Here is a 19,854-nt window from a genome sequence, read left to right as displayed (position 1 = left end):
GACAGGACACCTCGCACTGCAAACAACATCAATTATGCCTCTTTCTATTATGAACTTTTGATTCATGGAGGTTTTATATATATATATATATATATATATATATATATATATATATATATATATGTATATATATATATATATATATAAACTTTTTCGGCGAATTCGCCAGACGAGCAATTCCTATAGGAATGAATGGGCGCCATTTTTTGTCTGGTATTCAGCTCTTATAATACATCAGTGTGTTAACCATAGACTGTAAATGCACTGTGCTAACCAAGGTAGCCACTAGCGCTATGGTCAGTGCCACCCTCTCGTCCAAATATCAAACATGGCAACAGTCAAATCCAAGATGGCGATGGTCAGATCGCTACACTCGAGGTTTCAAAATGGCAGTTCACAAACCAGTGTGTAACTACCTCCATATTTTTTTACAGTCTATGGTTGTTGCACAAAAAATCAGAAAGCAGAGTAGAAATCTGAGAGCAGACGTCTGATGAGCGCACAGAAGCAGCCCGGCTATGAGAAGAAGGAATGAAGCTGGAGCAAGAATTCTGTGCAAGCAACAATATATACACACCCACCAACATATGAGTGTAAGCATACAGTTTGAGCAAATCGAGTGTGAGGGCAGGGTTTTAAGGAAAGTAGCCTTTTACAAAATCTGAATGTGAAATCAATAAATCATGCTCTCAAATTAAAAGACCACACTCTTGAATAAAATACCGGTAATAATAAAATAATGAAGATCACAGAAAAGCCCCTTAAAATGACAGCTAAGATGAAATCCAGGGTTGTCTGCACTGCATCATTTGTAAAAGCAATATTTGATTGTCAGTCAAAAACTCTTTTCTTAGAATGATTTTTGTACAATTCTATTTCTGTGTGAATAATCCTCACTATCGGTGAATGGAAGCTATTTTCCTAAAGGTCAGCGCAGCCAGTTTTCTAAAGCACCTCCATGATGCACTTAGACCTGGCTCAAATGTGTCATTCCTCAAAATTCCTTTGCTATATTTGTGTCATATGTTTTGTATGTGTGTGTGTGTGTGCATGTGACATGTGACTCACTTATGTTGGGGCTATGAATGGTCAGGTGATCAGTCTCTGCCATCAAGCGAGGGCTCAGGCTGGTCACCATCCGGTCAATATTCTTGACCACATCCATGGGGCCGTTCACCACCTAAATCACACGGAGCAACAGCATCTCAGCCGCAACATTCAACCATTCTGCCCTGCTCAGGGTAGCTAAAGAGGTACATTTCAAAATGACCATTCAAATACCACACAATAAAAAGCGCTTTCAGCACCGCAAACTGTTTGCCAGAGTCTACGTACAGTTTGACTGAAGAGGTCACCCACAGTTCAATAGATAGGCCTATAATGCAGGGTACAATCGTGGATTTTTGCCATTGTCTGTTTTGAAACCCCTCGTTCTGAATTCAATATGCCCATCTAAGAGCTGAGCCTTGGAGACAGAGCTGGCAGCAGAGCGAGGGAGGTTTGCGGATGAGTACATCCACAGTTTTTCTGAGTGCTGCTCATCCATTGAGTCTGGGCTGAGGTGGCCTTGGAGCACTGAGAGGCCTGGGGGAAGGGAGGCAAGCGCTGATAGAAACACAACACTTGTCATGAGGCAGCCTCCATACAGATCCATACACTCCAGCATCAATAGTGCAGAGGCACAAGTGACAAAAAAGACACAATGTACCCAGTGGGAAGTGGGTTAGAGCATGATTTCCTCTCTGAATGATCATGTGGTTTAGAAATTATGAATTTGAAAATAAATGTTTCAGTGAATGATGAAGCTACGTCTTCATCAAGACGAATGGAGACTGATATAACGTGTGTCAGTCCTGTTCTACCACTGCTGATGAGCCCTGATGGTAATGCATCTGTAGAAGTATACTGCCCTCTAGTGGTTTAAAGCTGAAACAACAGCAGTCTATATATCCATTTGTCTAGTGCTCAGTTGTACAAACGTTTTGTGACTCTGGACAAATTATTTCAATAGCATTTTTGATGCTATTGAGTTGCATCGTGGAAAATGTAGGATAAAACCAAATTATGATGATGTGGGCACCTGCCCTTGTAAATTTTCATGGTAGCTGTAGTTTTCATATTTTTTTAGGAACATTTTTCAACTTCTTAAAGCAAGTGTCAATTTGTCTTAGAACATGAGAGGTCAAGACCAATGAAAGAAATGCTGAATGAGAGATTGCATTGAGTTTCAGAAGCTAGTGGAACAGAGACGAGCCTGGATGTGACTTCGGCTCTCTATACTTAACATAATCCTTTTGTCAAGTAACAATGTTTTATCTCTGAATACACATGTACAGTACAATAAAAAGCCTAGAAAAAAGTGTATACTTCTTCAGTACCTTACAAAAACATCTTCAAAATATGAACTTGAAATATGAAGAACTAAAACAGGCTTCTATTGCCTTGATGACAACTCCTACTAGCATTATCTAGAGATTTGTAAAAGGATATTGTGAGAGTGTGTAGTTAAAAGAAATGTCAGTCTACAGAATGAGTATGTAGCTTTTCAACTCATTAAAAAGCAGTTGCCACAATAACTAAGTTGGAGTATCTCAATTGTACTGTTGCTCAAAATTCACCAGTGTTTAGATTTTTAAATTGGGTTTAAAGTGCAGTCTTCTTTACAGTAAACTAAACTGGCAACCTGAGTCAAGGCTTTAAAACACATTCTGTTATATGCCTGTAGAGTGACCTATTGAAACAACGTGCTGCTTGGTCTCCTGAAAAAAAAGATTTATTTTCTGTCTATTATTTTCCACATCAGATTTAATGTAGATACAATAAACACAAACTACACAGATATTCCATCTCTACATGCATCTACGTATGTAAAGCTCCACACAGGGGAGCCAAGTGTGTAGCAGGGCTAGAGAAAAAGTGAGAGAGTGCAGTGCAGCGTGTGCTACCTCCTTGATGGCCTGCCACTTGAAGGCATTGTCCTGGCTGATGATGGTGTCGGCCACACTGATGAAGTGCTGGCTGAGCTCCTGGACGCTGTCCTGGCTGTGGTCAGCAGAATCAGAAGGTGGCTGTTTGGGGACATCAGCAGCCAGAGACAACAGCTGGATGAGGGACACCATGTCTGCTGGCTGCAGGCCCTCCTGCTGGGTGTCCTCCAGGGCCTGGACGGACATGTCCAGAAGGGCAGACGCTTCAGCCAGGCTGCTCAGCCCGGAAGGCTGCTGCCCAAGCACCGCCTAAGAGTGGAGACAGACACTGGATTATACAGAGCTATAGGTCAATGTCAATATTTCATTTTACAACATGGGATATACGGTATAATGGGTAAGATTCAGCTTGTACGGTTGTATATTCATTGGATAATTATTCAGTATTACAGTGTCATTTTAAAATAACTCTGTGCCAAATGTGGCTAAAAGCCAGTTGACAGTAGAAGGAAGAAGAGTTTAAAGGAGTGTAATCTTTAAAGAGCCCCTCCAGACATGTTTAAGATATAAAGAAATACACTGCTTTTAATAAAAAGTTGTGTCTGATATGTTTTTATTCGATTACTACATTGAAATCTTATGAATGATAAATCCTCCACCCTCATTGAAAAATTCAGAATTTATGAGTATTCAAACATTGTTCATTTCAGAAGTTTAACTGCTGAACACAAAATGTACTTCACTGTAAAGTCCATTCTCAGTGTATGTGCTGTGAAGGCTTCAAATTTCCACATTACATTTGATGGAAATTGGACTGTGACTGGCTCCAAACAAGTTGTGACGTTACTGTGACTTTAAATAGTAACCTCTGGACTGCTGCGGTTTTCTGTATTCAGCCAAAAAAACAATCTAACACCTTCAGTTAGTAAAAAAAAAAAAAGCAGCTGCTTGCTTTTAACGAATTCAAAGAGACAAGATGAGATCACCCCTGTGATACACAGTTTTAGGGCTGATATTAAGATTTTGCTGATTACATTTAAACCACCTCTGGGGATGGCTCCTGGAGTTATATTGCTTAATAACTGCTCCACTATGAACCAGAACACAGCCTCAGATCTTCAGACAGGGTCCTGGCTGAAGACTAAAGGATTGGAGACTAAAGACTAAAGGGCTTTTGCAGTCAGGGTCTCTCAGCTTTGGAAGTTCCTGCATGAAGATCTGAGTATCAGTAACATCTTTTAAATAACTTATTAAAATGTATCCCTTAAAAAAATCCTTTCTATTAATGTTAGCTCAAAGTTTTTTGTTTCCTGTTCCACTATGTTTTATGTTTTATCTGTTTATTTTACTGTTTTTATCTTATTGTATTATATTTTGGGATTTTTTTTTAAATATATATTTTGATCTGTACTTTTATTTGCTGGTTTTTATTTAATTGTAATTGTAATTTGTAACACTGTTTCGAAAGGTGCTTTATAAAGAAAGTTTATCATTATCATAAATCGTGTTCGTAGGTACACACCTTAAAATTACATTTAGAGTACTGAAAATACTTTGCATTCTCAGTAAATGAATGTGAATATAACTTTCTTTTGTCAAACTCTGTAAAACACATCATTCTGCACAGTGAAGCTCAAACATCACAGTGAAGTAACAAAAAGCAAAACACATTTTTGAGCAGAGGGGGACTGTAGAGAAGTTGGAAAAGAAGGGAGAATCATACTAAAGATGTCTACCTGGCTTTTGTTGGAGAGCTTCATCAGATGGTTCATAAAGGCAGACGGCTGAGAGGTCTGGGCATCACTCATCTGCCTCATCTTCAGATAACGCTCTGTGCCAAAAACAACGTGACATCATTGTGGGTGATGTAATGGCAGGATGATCTGCTGCTCAGAGAGCTCATCCTTCAAGTGGAGGAGTTGGGCTCAGACCCGAGCCCGCTGAAGCGTCCCAGTACAACACGCTGAACTCCCAGCAGAACAGGCGGACTTTACCCACTTAAAGCTTAAATGTTATTATGTAATTACAGCAGGTAAATATTTTACACATGTGTATTCATGTCTTGTCAGTGACTCAAACATACCATCACTATGTTTGCAATCATCTCTCAACAATTGACGAATGTACACATGAATAAGAATTCTTTTCTACTTTGAATGTAACTACTTGAGCTCACATGTCAATACTTTTCCCTCGAAAATGAAATGAAATGTACAATGCCTCATATCATGTATCTGAACATCTCATGAACTCCCTGTTCAGCATTTTCAGATGTCACTACAGGCAGAAGTATGCACAGCCCATTATGTGTTTCAGCAAGATCATAAAGAAACAGCCATTTCACTAATAATGCTATTAAGTTTATGTTATTCCATTTTAAAGGAATTTTTAAAAGCTAACACTGAGCACAGTAAAGTCATGACTTAAGTATTTTTTCTAGAAATTTGGGGATATTAGGGAGCACATTATGCTTATTTTACTAGCTAATTCAAGTACTTTTAGACTTGATATATTTTTTGAATACCTTTAGGATTGAATGTCAGAATTGTATTCCTTGCAGTGTAGAAAAAGGTTTTAAACTGAATTTATACTTTCATATGGTGGTAACAAATACAGAAAATACTGAAAAGTTAATTTAATAAATAAAATATGAAAAATAAAACATTCAAACAATTAGAAAACTTCACAGACTGTCTTACTGGTGTCTGGTAAACAATTTTTAAAGGTGCTTATGAATCACTACCTTAAATGTAACCCTTTATTTAGTGTACTGATTCATAACTTTAGTATTTAATCCTGGCTAAAAAATCATAAAATTACTTTGTTTATGAAACAAATCAACTTCAGTATCAAGGGACATTATCTCTGTGTATTGTTAGATTGTCAGTTTAAAGTATTAATGCTTGAGATCGTTCTGTATACGATACAGTTTTTATCACTTTATGTATGTTTGTCTCAGCGTTTCTTCACTGCAAGCCACAATTTTCAAAACAAACAGGACAGTTTATTTCTTGTAAAGACAGAGGATTGCACAAGATGTATCTTTTATTATTAATAGTAGTGATGTGATTTTCAAAATACAATACAGCATGATAGCTTCAGCCTAGTTGACTTCAATGGTGGTTTGGTTTGTCACAGTTTCACTTGTTGTGACAAGGCCACACTCACCTCTGCTGCTCCTGCAGATGAAGGGCAGTGGTTCTGAGCAATCTGTCAGGCTGAACAATGGGAGCTGATCTGACCAGCTCTGCAGCATCTTGCAGCCCTGCAGCTCCATCTGCTGGTGCACAGCTGCCCACGTCATCACATATTCACACACAGTGAGACACAACAAAACAAGAGTCAGCTCGAGAAAATACCTAAAGATCTTCACTGACGAAAAATTATGAAATAAATATGAGATTTGATTCAAAAGAACAATGGTGTTCAGAAACAGCAAAGGGTCACAAAATTGATGAATCACATATTTACTATAAATTAATTATTCTGTGAAGCATCAAGCAATGTTGCCATTGCAATAATGATATAAAACAACTGAAAACCTTTCAGGTTCCATTTCTTTGTTGTGACGATAAAAGCCTGCACAGATGTCTCACAAGGAAATGAAACTCAGGCAGTGGGGGAGTTACTGTTCACCACTGCATAGAGCTCTGTTCTTCCCCAAGCTGCCCCCGCACTGCTGGAGCTGTGGGAATCCCCTCCATCCATTCCTCCCTCCCTGCCTCTGTGTCTCACTCTCACTACCCTCCATTCAGTGAGATGTCTTTCTAGAAGTGTCTCTCTCTCAGACTGTTCACTAAGACACAGGCAACTTAGAGCAACCCATGAAGAGTAATATGACTGATCTAGAATCAAATATGAGGATGTAAGTTGAAACACAAAAAGTGGGAAAAGAGAGCAAGAAAACAAGAAATCAGTGGAAGAGTATAATGATATTAACATGTACTATAACAAGCCTAATAAAATATGAAGAAAGCATGTATAGAATTGCATCAATTCTAATATTAAAGGACAAAACCACAATTTCTAAGTCCAAATGAACATTAAAACATATTTTTCTTGCTGTAATCATTCCTGCTGTTCATACTGACCATTAGATCCCTTCATAATGCACTTACAATGTAAATGATGGGGGACAAAATCCACAAGCATCCATCTGTGCAAAAATGTATTCAAAAGTTTATCTGAAGCTACGATGAAGCTTCAGCCGTCCAAATAAGTCAATACACAGGAGGAAAACTGTCTCAACACAACTCCAGTAAGTGCAGTAGGTCAAAGTCGAAACAGGAAGTGATCGGTAAACGGTGATGAATGTTTACAACAGACAGTTTGTATGTCTTCTGATTGCCTGTGTTTCCCAGTTGGACTTTGTTGTAGCAATGCTGCCATGTTCCCATATCTTAGCAATTACTATGGTGAGTGCAATGTTATCATAACAAATAGAAATGGTGCATGGCCAAAAAATGTAGCCTTTAGATGATTAAAAACTAGTAGGCTGAACCTGTTCTTCCTTCCCAGCTGAGACAATGTCCGGAGGGTTCACCTCATCAAGACATCCTGCCCCTAACCTAACAGAGACACTAGTTGTGTCCACAAAATTCAGGCATAGAAAAATTGTATTTATCGGTCACATTTAGTGGCCTTGGTGACCCTACATGAAATGCAGACTCCAAAAGAGGAAACCCCTGAAATAAGACACAGCATGTACAGACAGAAGCCTTACCTGGGCAAAAAAGAAGGGCCTGTACCTCTTTGACCACTGGGTGGCTGCTCAGGTGGTCAAGGCTCCAGCTGAAAAGCACTTCCTGGGTCATGGGTGAACATGCATTGAGGGCACGGACATGCCTCGTTTCCAGGGACATATTCCAAACATTCAAGTCAGTGATATTCCCAAAAAAGGGCTCTGTGAAATTCCCTCCAAAGGAGTCTTGGTCCTGACCCAGGATGAGTATCCCATTGGCGTGGATATCCCTGGAAGGGTCTGTGACTGAGCCTTTGTCCTTCCTGTCCCCATCCACATAGATAGCCCAGTGACCGCTGCTGCGGTGCCATGTGACACAGATGTGATGCCACGCTCCATCGTTGGGGAAGGACGACTTATACGGCAGGTGCTTCCCGTGGATGATGAGCGCCAAGAGGATGCGTCCCTGCATGTCCACTTGGCCTCGTAGCTGGAATTCATTGATGAAGACAGGAGCAGCATAGGAGAAGATGGTGGACACCTCATTCCACTCTGGGTCCCACTGAACACGAACACACACACTGATGGACGATAAGGCGGGGAAGGACATGTTTACACGAGCAAAGCCCTCACTAGATTCCTTTGGGAAGTTTAGAGCTGAGAACTGTAAATCTAAACAAAACGGGAGAAGAAGAGCTGTTTAGGTGATTTGTATATTTTTAGGGTAGTTTCTACCTTTCTACTCAGTGATGAAATTAAACTTTTAAATCCACTGATCCCACTCACACTGCTTGGAGAGGGCCAGCGGCTTGGAGGCTGCTTTTCTAGGATTCTTGATCCAGAGAGGTGAGTGGAGTCCAGCTTGGCGCAGTAGCTCCAGGGCTCCCTCCCGGTCCTCTGACGGGTCCAGGGTGGCGAGGGAGCTGAACTGGCCTCTACAGAAGCTGTCAGCCCTGGAGAAGGCCAGAGAGTCATTGATCAGCTGGAAGGCCCAGTGTGATGTTAGGTGAACCAGTCTGGACTGTCCTGGGGAGTCAGACACAGAAAACAATTGGAACCAAAGCAGTACATAATGAATCAAAAAGAGTGAGGTGTCAATAAGATGTGGATTAAATGTTTTTTTTGAGGGGTTGACTAGATAGTGAAGGCCAGGGGCTTGGATACATGGATGAACGCATGGATGGGTGGACGGGAAAAGTCAGTACAGATAATCGAAACTGCTGGCCACAAAAAGTGATTAAGTGTCTCACCATGTGAGTCCCCCACTCTGTCTGGCCCAGCATGTGTTGGTTCACTCTTACATATCGCCTACAGGAGAAAATAAAGTTAATTTATCATTTCAATAACTTGTATGCAACATTTTCCTACATATTTGATATAAGAGAGGTTATCCAGCAATTGACCATAGGCAGGTATTAACATGGTCATCAGTGTTTAAAATCTCTGAAAGAAAATTTATAGTCATTGTACCTTACTAAAAGCTATAAAAGAAGCAGAGAGAAATCCTTCTGCAAGGCTCTTTTATATGATGTAGTATAGAAGGAGAAGGTTATTACCACAATAGAGAAGAGTATGAGTCCAGCATGCAGGGCACCAGTCATCTCTAAGCCAGTCTGGTTTCAAGCTGAAATAAAACACTTGTTCAGCTTTTGTGGAAAATGATTCCCCTGGGTCCAGATGTACGTCACTTCAGGGGAAAAAAAAGCTTTGTATCTCTGTCGAATGACAAAGTGAACAAAATAAACACTATATTTCAAATTAAGGTTTGAATATAACATGGCAAAGCTGAAGAGTTTGCATTTTAGTGTGTCACACTACAACAGGTAGTTTTCCAAAATACTGGAGAGTGTAAATCCCAAGTTGCTTGTTGCTGAATAGCCAGTAGCAGAATCCTTGATTTCTTCTCCACAACAGTAGAAAGTCGCCCTTTGAGTAGTCTGGCAACAAACTCCACATGTATGAGACGATCAAAACCAAATCCAGTCCAGACTCGTCATCCAGTGCCCCAACCTCAACGTCCAGCATATCCAGTAGAGTTTCTAGGTCTCCAGACTGGGAGAGAGCCAGTGATCCCAGTGGATTTGTCCAAGAGTCCCAGTCTGTCTCCTGCCTCCCTTCAGACCCCTCTACCCCTCCTTTCTTAGCACCCTGAAGCCATCTTCCTTTGTTATGCAAATGAAGTCATTTTTTTTAAAAGAACCCTTCTTACGCAAGCAGTGTCAGGCTTTTGGCACAGAGAGTACATCAAGAGCAGCGGGGCGGCAGACATTTTTACCACATAGCCCTTATTTATGCCTTCTATAGGACTCTCTAAAGTTAATTGGAACATGGGTTTTATTGCTGTACTTCATAGTCAATAAAAGATTAGTACTACTCATGCAATCATTGCACGGTAAACCCTCATGGTTGTCTGTTTGGATGGCTTTCATCTGATGTTGTGCACAACATGCTTGAAAAGCTTTTGTATGCCTTTTGACATCAATGCCTCTATTCAAAATAGAATACCACATTAGACATGCAGGTTTTCATGGACATTTGAGGATTAACAGATTGATGACTAAATACTTGCATGCAACACATTTAAACTGTCGACTTGAAAATTTAAATTTGAGCAAAAGAGAAGGAAGCTGAGGTGGGACAAGCAGATACCACCATGGCTTACTGAAGTAGGTTTAACATCATGTCAATGAAGCATATCACTCTTACTGACATCATTACTCTTCAATTTAGAAACAGCGCGACTCAATTTGTGGATGTGTTCTGATGAGATGGTTTGATTTTTTAAATTATATCTCCAGTTCATTTCAACTTGGGTCTTATTTTTGTATTTTGCTAAAAAGAAGTCTGATGGGGTAAGAAAGAAGAGCAGTCAGATTACCACCATACACATTGTAAACAAACAAACAGCTAAATTAGCTAGACTGTTTTAAAAAAAAAAAAAAATTATTAGGAGATAAACTAATATAACAGTTAGCCTTTTTGAAATTAACCATGAAGTTGGTCCTCAACTTTGAGGAATGTTACATCAGGCAACTCTCGAGACTGACGGTCATACTAAGCGTGCATTAGTGCAGCATTTTAAACTGCTAACAGCTGTGGGTTTGACAATGTTGTTTATGAGCACATTTTAGTATAATGAAAATTACATTTGTTGTCTTTTTACGTTACCATTGAACTGTGCCCTCTTCACTATCAGATATTTCTCCAGACAGCCGTTCTAAACCATAGATCCATTTTACATTTTACAATTTGAATCACATCACATTGGTGGGCCACTGCTTTGCCAAAACAAAATAGAGTTAAAAGGACAGTATGTTTCTAAGTTTTTCATGTTGTAAAATTCTCCACTGTACACCACTTACAGTACAAATAGCGTAGCTAGCTAGCAAGGCTGCTAAAAAGTAGCCTACCAATTAGGGATGTGCAGAGAGCCCAGTATCTGTATTTGTTGAGGCACCAAAATTATTTGTATTTGTATTTGTATTTGAATAAAAGTGGAAAGAATCCTGTTTTTGTTTTTATTACACTTTTAATTTTAGAAAATTAAAGTGTTACAGTAAGTGTTCATGAATAAATTACCTTATGAAGGAGGTCCCCACATCGGGTCTTGAACTGGAGTCTCCCAGATCGTAGATGACTGTGTTGACTACTGAGCTAAAACTTTACTCATTGCAGGCAGACCTCTACCTATTTATACACCTGTAACACAGAGACAGCAGAGCATGTAATGTGTAGGGAGGAAGTTCAGGGGCAATTCTTGCTTTGCTTTGCTTTGCAAAAACAGTTTATGGAAAGTCCCTTGAGAGCACTTCACTTGTATCAGTAACTCAGCTTTATCTCTGGCGAACACCCCCAACTGAGTGATATCCAAATTAGGAAATGTGCGTCATGTAGCAGGTGGATTTGACTCCCCTCAGTGAGACCCGCTGATAGACATAACAGCGGAGCAGAGCATGTTCCTTACAAATGTGGCACCATTTAAAAGGGAAATAAACAGGCTTTCCAACTGTATAAGATTTATTGCCAAGAAGCATTGTTACAACAAAGAAATAATCTATCAAACACAAATTTCCTTACTTTTTGTGCTGTGTTTAGTATAATATAACATAGTGGCAACGAAATGAATCCGTTCATTCATTTTTCTCCATTAAGTCCAATTGTGATAGAAGGCTACCTGCTGAATTGACAACATGCCAATGTCAAACACATGCTCATCTACAAACCCATCAATGTCAAGTATAGGGAGATGCAGCCCATGTAGGTGATGACGACAGGATATAGGTATGTCATGTAAAGTTCTTTTGTGCGCTCACATAATAGCAATGTGAAACCAAAACTAACCGGATCAAATGTATACAATGTAACAGCAACATGAACCTTGATTCAGACTTTCAGGTGTGAAAAGGCCCTAAGACAGCTGGAGTAAAGCCAGACATGCTCAATGCCCAGAATCCAGTAATCCAGACAAAGACTGATTGAGACAAAGCCAGCCATTAGTATTCCACCTGGGTATCCACTCAAAGTGTGAAAAACTGGACAAGAGCCCACAGGAACAAAGCCTCCTTCAGGCTGAGACTCCTGGACATCACTCTCCCTCGTGCCCTCCTCTCCTTTCGCCCATTTATCTAACTGAACAACAACTTTCTCCTTCAACCAGGGCTTAGTCGTAGCTGTGAAACCCCTAGCATTTACTTGTCAAGAACATGGGTAGGGTGCCTAATATCCTGGAAGGATTCAGAAAAGTACAATCAGGAATTGTGTACCTAAAGATTTTCACTTATATATGAAAAATAAAAGTTTAACATTTAGGTTTATTAGCTCAATGTAACTCACATAATAGACAAATTGCCTTCTATCTAGTCATACAATTGTAGCCTGAATAAAAAGGGTCTGTTAATCAAAATTACAAATATTTTCACATATATTTAGTCCTCAACTAGTATCTTGCTGAGCAGGTAGTTTTTGTTTGATTTGACTTGCAGGTTTTAAGAATCTCAGACATTTGTGCCTTTGAAAAGTTCAACAGTGATACCCCTTTCCAAGACAGTGTCCTTATCTACAGAACACAGTGGAGCTCTTTGGAACAAAATCACCAGTAGTCACAGCATTCAAGTCACAATTTTCCAATTATAAAATCTGTTATGCTATTATGTTAGCGTAAATGAAAATATATTATGTCATTTGTTATTGCCTTCACAGATGATATCTATATGAGTGCTCTCTGTTGTTAAAGTTTAAATTTAGAAAGATTATGGTCACAGTCAAGCAACAACCTTAACTGTTGGTAGAGGATAGTTTGAATGTCCAAAGAGCCACAACGACATCGTTAGAGGTTTTGTGGTGCTATAACAATGTAACTCTACTTCTTCCTTCGCTTCTGAGAAACAAAAGTCATTTTTTGCACTGCCACAAGGTTGTTTGGCAGGAAAATATAAACATACATCATTTTAAGCATTTCAACAAATGACGGATGCTGACTTTTTTCTGGTGAGGACAGTCTCTGAAAATTTAATTGTGTAGAATATTTGTGATTTTTACCCTCTTCTGGTTGAAAAGCCAGAGCATTTAAACCATTATGCAAAAGTAAAATTGCACTAAAACCAATGATAATGTTAATTATATATTATATATTATATATTACTGTTACTTGTATAAAGGGTGTCACTGTAAGAGAATGCTACTCATTTATTTTAGTGGATAGGATAAATCAAAAAATATCCAATCCAGCTTAACAGCACAAAACCAGATGCCACGCTGCTGTGTCACCACAGTAAAACCCCATTAAGGCTAATATATAAAACTTTACCACCACATTAAAAGCTGCCACCTGGTCTTTTCACACTGAGTACAAAATACAGTATCAGAAGATCAACGATAGGATGTCATGACAGTATATATCTCACAGGACAATGTTCAGAGATGTGCACAGTGTAGCTACTGCATTGTGGTTCCTTGGCACTGAAAATGGGTCCATGTTGTTCTATTGTGTGTCTTCATGTTGGAAATAAACCTCAACACTAATGCAGACAAACTCCTATTGTCGTGACTTGACCATTAAAGTTATTTTCAAAGAGGAACACTGCTGTGAGAGTCTTAATTTTACAAATGTAAAAAAATCAAACTGACGCTTCTCAGGTTTACACAAGGTTCTTGTGAGATGAGACAGCGGTGTCAAAAGCCAATATTAAATATAATTTAAACCTCTGTTCATCGCAGTGGAGTGCCTCCTTTGTTGAGATGTTTTATAGGTTTTATTTTTAAAGGTCTGCTGCTGATTTAGTTCTTCCATGGACATTTTCTGCCTGAAAAATGCCTGAATGACTGCTAGCTAGCGCAAATCATGGTTGGAAATTCACATGAAGAGTCAATTGTTTATATATTGGAATTCTATTTTTACCACTAGCAAGTCAAAGTCTTCACTTATGTGGTGAAATATCTTGATATCTACTTGATTCATTTGTCAAATACTGGTTTATGACATGCCTGCAAAACAGCAAGTAGGCCTATTTCCATCAGCCTCAGCTGCATTTGTGTTTAGTACAAATTTGTAAATGTTAGCATGTTAACATGCTAAACTGAGATGGTTACTGTGGTAATTAATTAACATTCTCATTGTGAGACTGTTGGCATACAGATACCTGCCAACACTCCTGATTTTCGCGGGAGTCTCCCTGTTTTTAACCCTTTCTCCTGTTAATCTCCTGATTTCATAGTTTTTCCTTTTCGTTATCACAACCTGTTTCTGGCACTGCACAGCATGTGTGCACAGCTGCTCTCTGCACAGGCAGTCTTTCATCCTGTCCTCTGTCCTCTGTCGCTGATGTGATTGACTGCCTACAGGTACCGCTGGTAGAGAGAGGAGGTGTTGGTTTGTCTCAGCCAGTAGCTAAATTTGCCAAATATTAAGATACGTGGCAAACTCTGATAAACAGTTAGGCTACATACAGACAGCTTTCGCTGTGATGCACTGTGGTTGTGTAAAACATACCAGTGGTGGATGGGACACTGCGGGCAAAACAGTTGAAAATAACGCTTTTCAACATGTTTATGCTTGTTGAACAGGTGGTTTGATAAAGTACTTATTGGCCTTCTACTTGTGAAGGTTTTGTTGCACTTACAGTAAAACGTTATCTTTCACTTGTAAAAGTATCGCTCATACTGACAAAGTTTTGGCTCAATGGTGCATTTTAGCATCTTCAGCTTCAGCTAATTTTGGTTTTCCAGGCTGCAACTTTACGTTTTGACTCAGTCTCTGTCAGGGCCGGCTTAAGGCATAGGCAATATAGGCGGTCGCCTAGGGCGCCACATTGTCTGGGGGTTGCTGAAAGAAAAAAAAATTACATAAATAAATAATAAAAATTTGCCAGTGGGCACCCCATCCTATTTTTTTCCGGGGGTAACAAATGAACAGATACAAGAAAAAAATCCCAATCTCGCAAAATGGCTAGGGCCGTCCCTGGTCTCTGTGCTCTCATCAACCTTGTTTCCAGCAGCAGCGGACAGCTGTTTTGAGTAAATAAGCACTGATAAATCCACTGTGCACTAAATGGCAGACGAGAGAGAGGTGGAGCATTTAGAGCTAAAGAGCTAGATATTTTCTTGATGAGTTTGTGGAGACCAATACAAGGCTAGAAGGGAAGTTTGCAGTTGGACAAAAACATGACAGATAAATGCTAATGTTACTCCATGTCTGCTGGATGTGTAAATAGATAATTGTTAAGATGTTAGTGATGTCAACTTTATGAGGTGATAATGAGGTGCTACAGTGAACAATTGCCAAAAAATGAATGCAGGTTTAGGCCCGTGTTAGACTTTCTAAATAATGACAGGCACAAATTCTTTCTTTTACTATAGCCTATAGTGTAACACTATATTATTGTTACACAATATTTTTCTTTCTATGTTTTCATCAATAAAATTAAATTTATTCAGACCAAATCAGGTGGTGCAGTGAAAATGCCAGTCCTCACGTTCATTTGAATGAGGAAAGCACATTTCTGCTGCAGGCGTTTTGGCCGCAGCGGAGCCGCACTGGACTGTGGCTGGAAAGTTGAGCCAGAGTCAACTTTTGGAGAAACGCAACCCAACGTCATTGTGGCTGAAGGCTCCGGTGGCCAATCACAGTCGGTGATCAGACTGATCAGAGCACAAAGACATTACTCGGAGGAGGGGAGGACAGTTCTCTTTGTTTGATAACGTTAAAATTAAAGTTAGACTTTACCGTCTGCTTCTCGACTCATAAAAAAGACGAGACAGAGAGAGCTATGAGCACCAGCAAGTGAGAGAGAGAGCAGTTGTGGTCGAGCGAGTTAGAGAGTGAATGAAGAGTGGGAGCCTGGTAGTGAGAAAGCCGTTGAATCAGATCAATAAAACGCTTTTTTCTGATTGTTTCACAGTGGTTATGTTCTAGAGCACAAATAAACATGTGCACACCTCCACTCAACCCTGCAATGGTGGACCGCACCACCTGATTTGGCCTAAATGTGAAAAGTTTTGAGTTTTTTGAGAGAGAAGGACTACTTTTTCTTTTCTTTAAAGGCTGCTTCCAGTCTTTGAGCTAGGCTAAACCATTACATACCTATACTGTTGATCTCATTTTAATATATTTACATTCAATAATAAATGAATGTTGATTTTCAGAAGCAGTGGCGTGGCATGGGGATATGGCCCTAGGTAGCTCTGTGTATTTTGGTCATGAGCATGTGCTGTACAATGTAAACAGAGAGCCAGCCATCTTTTGGTGGCCACTTAGCAACTGCTTTCACTTTACAGTTATCACCACAGTACCACAACAACCTGTTTGCCTGCCTTCAGAGGGTAAATGTTATTTAATAAAGAGGCAGCAATTGGGTGGAAAATCGCCCAATCTGGCAACATTTCTTGGGCGTAAAATTTTCCACCCCAGATCCAGTTACTTTCAGTGTTAAGTGTTAACCAATCAGGGGCCATCAGGAAAAGCCGAACATATTAGACACATATGTAGAAATATGTATTTCAAAATTGGAATTGCTGAAGGTGCGGCGCCTTAGCCTGTAACTCCATTTATTCATATAGCCACACACTCTCTCTCTCTCTCACACACACACATCTGTTTATTTGATTATGCAGTTCTATAGCAGAATTCTAGAAACACTTGAGCTCATAATGGGACACATCATACTGTAATATTCCGCGCTAAATTTACCACATCTTCAGAATTCTCAAACACTCAAGACATACACAAGTTACAAGTGTTGGTAGTTCTCTACTGTCAAGTAATCATGTTAAACCTTGTTCAACTTCGACATGGACTGTTATTCAGATCAGCAGTTTAAAATTCAGCTTCCTTTGGCTGCGGGAGAGTAGGTGAGTAGTAAAAACCTGTAATCTCTCATGAGAGACAACATACTTAGAACATTTAACTTTTGTGAAAATACAATTAATGCAGTGAAAAAATATGTATCTGCAGTCAAAATGTTACTTTATATGAAATCACAGTATCGTCAGCATATATACTTGTATAAAAATATACTTGATACATTATAGTGACAAATATCATTACACAGTATGACCCTTTTCATAGTGTTACATAATGTTATTGGATTATGAGTATGACATTTAGATGCTGAACACATGGTAAGGCATTAACAATAAGAAAACAATAATACAATATTGCCTACATAATAATATAAAAGTAGGAATACTCATTCTGCCTTAATTTTATTTTTTAAAACTTTTGATACTTTAACAGGTTTTTACTTTTTTACATTTCTAATGGAGTATTTTTTCATTGTGATATTTTTCTTTTACTTAATTAAAGGATCTGAACACTTCTTCTACCACTCTATAACAATACATTATACTGTAGATCACATTTTAGTCCTTATCTGGAAATTAAAGGATAAGGCAGGTGATTTTCTATATTTTTCTTATTGTCAACAAATCTGTGCTAGGCCAAACCAACAATGAACTCATCCTACTTACAAGTACTGTGCTTGTATCCAAAACCTGATATATCTTATTCCTCTGTGCCCTAGATCTGTTGTTGTCCAGAAACTATTAAAAACACGTCAACGAGCCACATGTTTCTTCATCCCTGAAGGGAATGGTTACTGAAGTTCTTTGAGAAATTTACAATGTGATATGTAGCACAACAAGCTAGCAAAGCTCTGGAAACTGCGTTACCATGTATGCGCAGTGGTGTCTGCTGTACAAGGAATCTCTCTCCTGAGGGTTACTATCTTATTGCTGTTTTTACTCTTTGAAGCTGTTTCTAAACAAGCTACAGTAACCACTGTCTTCAGGGATGAAGAAACATGTCACCCAGTGCAGCGGTGTGGCTCATTGACATGTTTTTAATAGTTTATTGACAACAACCGAGGTCTACAGCACAGAGGAATAAGATATATCAGACTTTGGAAACACACACAATACTTGTACTCTTACAAAGTAAGATGAGTTCATTGTTGGTTTGGCTCTGCACATGAAATTTGTTGACAATAAGAAAAATATAGGAAATTGCCAGCCTTATCCATTACCTAGTAACTATAAATGTAGTAGAGTAGCAGTATAAAGAGCCATCAAATGGAAATACTCACATAAAGTAAGGGAACCTTAAAATTGTAGTGCAGGACATAATGTTTTTCTAGAAAGCAAAAGCAGCATAAAAGAGCCCAGTGATATCTCTGTCAGGACCAGGAGTGGAAAGAGGAAGACCAGCCCTGATGTGGAGACACCACAGCAGAGGAAGAAGGGCTCTAAGTCTGCCTCTGGAAGCCTCACTGATATAGATGTCAGGATGAAAACAAGAAAGAGACCAGCCTCTGGATATCAGGAGGGCTCAAGGAAGAGGCAGAGGACCTCTCAGACTAAACCCTGCAACATCTCTGGAGACTTTGTCAGGGTGGGCAAGAGGAAGAGGAAGGCTGCCAAAAATGGAGGGAGACAGATGAAGAGACAGAGAGTCTCTGACCTGAAGCAGTACAAAGAGGAAAGAGGGGATGCCACCTCATCATCACTGGAAGCTGCAACACTCAGAAAGGAGAAGAAAGACTCTGGTGTAAAGCAGAGGGACAACAACACCCCATTCACTTCTGAAGATACCAGCAGACAGCAGTTTGAAGTGAAATACCACCAGCTTAACCTGCTGGGTGAGGGAGGCCACGGATCTGTTTATGCTGGTTACAGGAAAGTAGATCATTTCCCTGTGGCTATAAAACACATTCCCAGGGACAATGTGATCTGCAAACACATCATACAGAACAGCAGGACGCTCCCTCTTGAGGTGGCTGTCATGAGAAAGATGGTCAGTGGAGCAGCAGGATCAGTAGGGAAATCTGCCGCCATTTCCCTACTAGATTACTATGATCTAGACCAGGAGCTCATCCTGGTCCTGGAACGTCCAGTCCCCTCCACTGACCTTCTGAAATACATTGAGATCAAAGGGGGGTCCCTGCAGGAGAAGGAGGCTAGACTTCTTCTTAAGCAGCTGGTCGAAGCAGCCAGGGAGCTTCAGTCTAAAAACATCTTCCACCGGGACATCAAGGTGGAAAACATTTTGATTGAGACCAGCACTGATGTCCCACGCTTGAGATTGATTGATTTCGGCCTTAGCTGCTTCACCAAGAAGACCTCAACCTACAGGATCTTCTATGGTACCTCGGCACACATCCCACCAGAATGGTACAGATGCGGGACCTACAGGGCTGGTCCCGCCACAGTGTGGCAACTGGGACTGGTCCTGTACGACATGCTGCACAGGGACACATGCTTCGAGACAATGAGGTTTCTGAGCAATGAACTCAAGATCAGTGACGAGTTATCTCAAAATTGCCAGGATGTGTTGTGCCTGTGTCTGGCTGAAGACCCTCAGCAGCGTCCCTCTCTGGAGCAGCTCCGGCTTCACCCCTGGTTGGCATGAGCCAGCCTGACAGCAAGCCTGGACCCACCTTGTGCCAGACCACCCATATCCTCTTTCCTTCACTGTCACCCCCTACCCTTACACTCTATCCTCTACCCCTTACTCCCTCTCCCCTATCCCTTACTCCCTATCCCTTAACCCCTATCCCCTATCCCTTACTCCCCATCCCCTACCCCTATCCCCTATCCCTTACTGCCTATCCTCTACCCCCTATCCCCTATCCCCCAACCCAGCATTCAAACTTCCTATTTTTGTCATTTTGATAAAAATGATTTAATCATTATCTTTGTCAGACTTTGCCTTGGTTTTCATACTCTGTGGCCATTCTTCTCCATCTTTTATTGAGT

At 40.0% G+C, this 19,854-nt stretch overlaps 2 protein-coding genes across 3 annotated transcripts in view; one reads left to right on the top strand and one right to left on the bottom strand.

The window, feature by feature from the left end:
* Positions 1-9,303, bottom strand: part of adgrd2 (adhesion G protein-coupled receptor D2) — a 38,156-nt gene extending 28,853 nt beyond the window's left edge. For both annotated transcript variants that reach the window (XM_042420785.1, XM_042420786.1), the window contains exons 1-8: positions 9,165-9,303; positions 8,859-8,916; positions 8,395-8,634; positions 7,651-8,280; positions 6,096-6,218; positions 4,664-4,758; positions 2,946-3,236; positions 1,069-1,180 (exon numbers count right to left, since the gene is read on the bottom strand). In XM_042420785.1, coding sequence (XP_042276719.1) covers positions 1,069-1,180; positions 2,946-3,236; positions 4,664-4,758; positions 6,096-6,218; positions 7,651-8,280; positions 8,395-8,634; positions 8,859-8,916; positions 9,165-9,209 — 1,594 coding nt within the window. In that variant the 5' untranslated portion in view covers positions 9,210-9,303. The remainder of the gene's footprint in view (positions 1-1,068; positions 1,181-2,945; positions 3,237-4,663; positions 4,759-6,095; positions 6,219-7,650; positions 8,281-8,394; positions 8,635-8,858; positions 8,917-9,164) is intronic.
* Positions 9,304-16,817: 7,514 nt separating this feature from the next.
* LOC121904331 (serine/threonine-protein kinase pim-2-like) lies at positions 16,818-19,653 on the top strand. Its single transcript, XM_042422015.1, has 2 exons — positions 16,818-16,953; positions 18,280-19,653. Exon 2 carries the CDS (start codon positions 18,386-18,388, stop codon positions 19,505-19,507), a length of 1,122 nt encoding a protein of 373 aa, XP_042277949.1. The 5' UTR covers positions 16,818-16,953; positions 18,280-18,385; the 3' UTR covers positions 19,508-19,653.
* The last annotated feature ends 201 nt before the right edge of the window (positions 19,654-19,854 follow it).

This window comes from Thunnus maccoyii, chromosome 9, assembly GCF_910596095.1.
Source record: "Thunnus maccoyii chromosome 9, fThuMac1.1, whole genome shotgun sequence".
NCBI lineage: Eukaryota > Metazoa > Chordata > Actinopteri > Scombriformes > Scombridae > Thunnus > Thunnus maccoyii.
The sequence above is the reverse complement of the archived record's forward strand: the minus strand, read 5'-3'. Positions and strand labels throughout refer to the sequence as shown.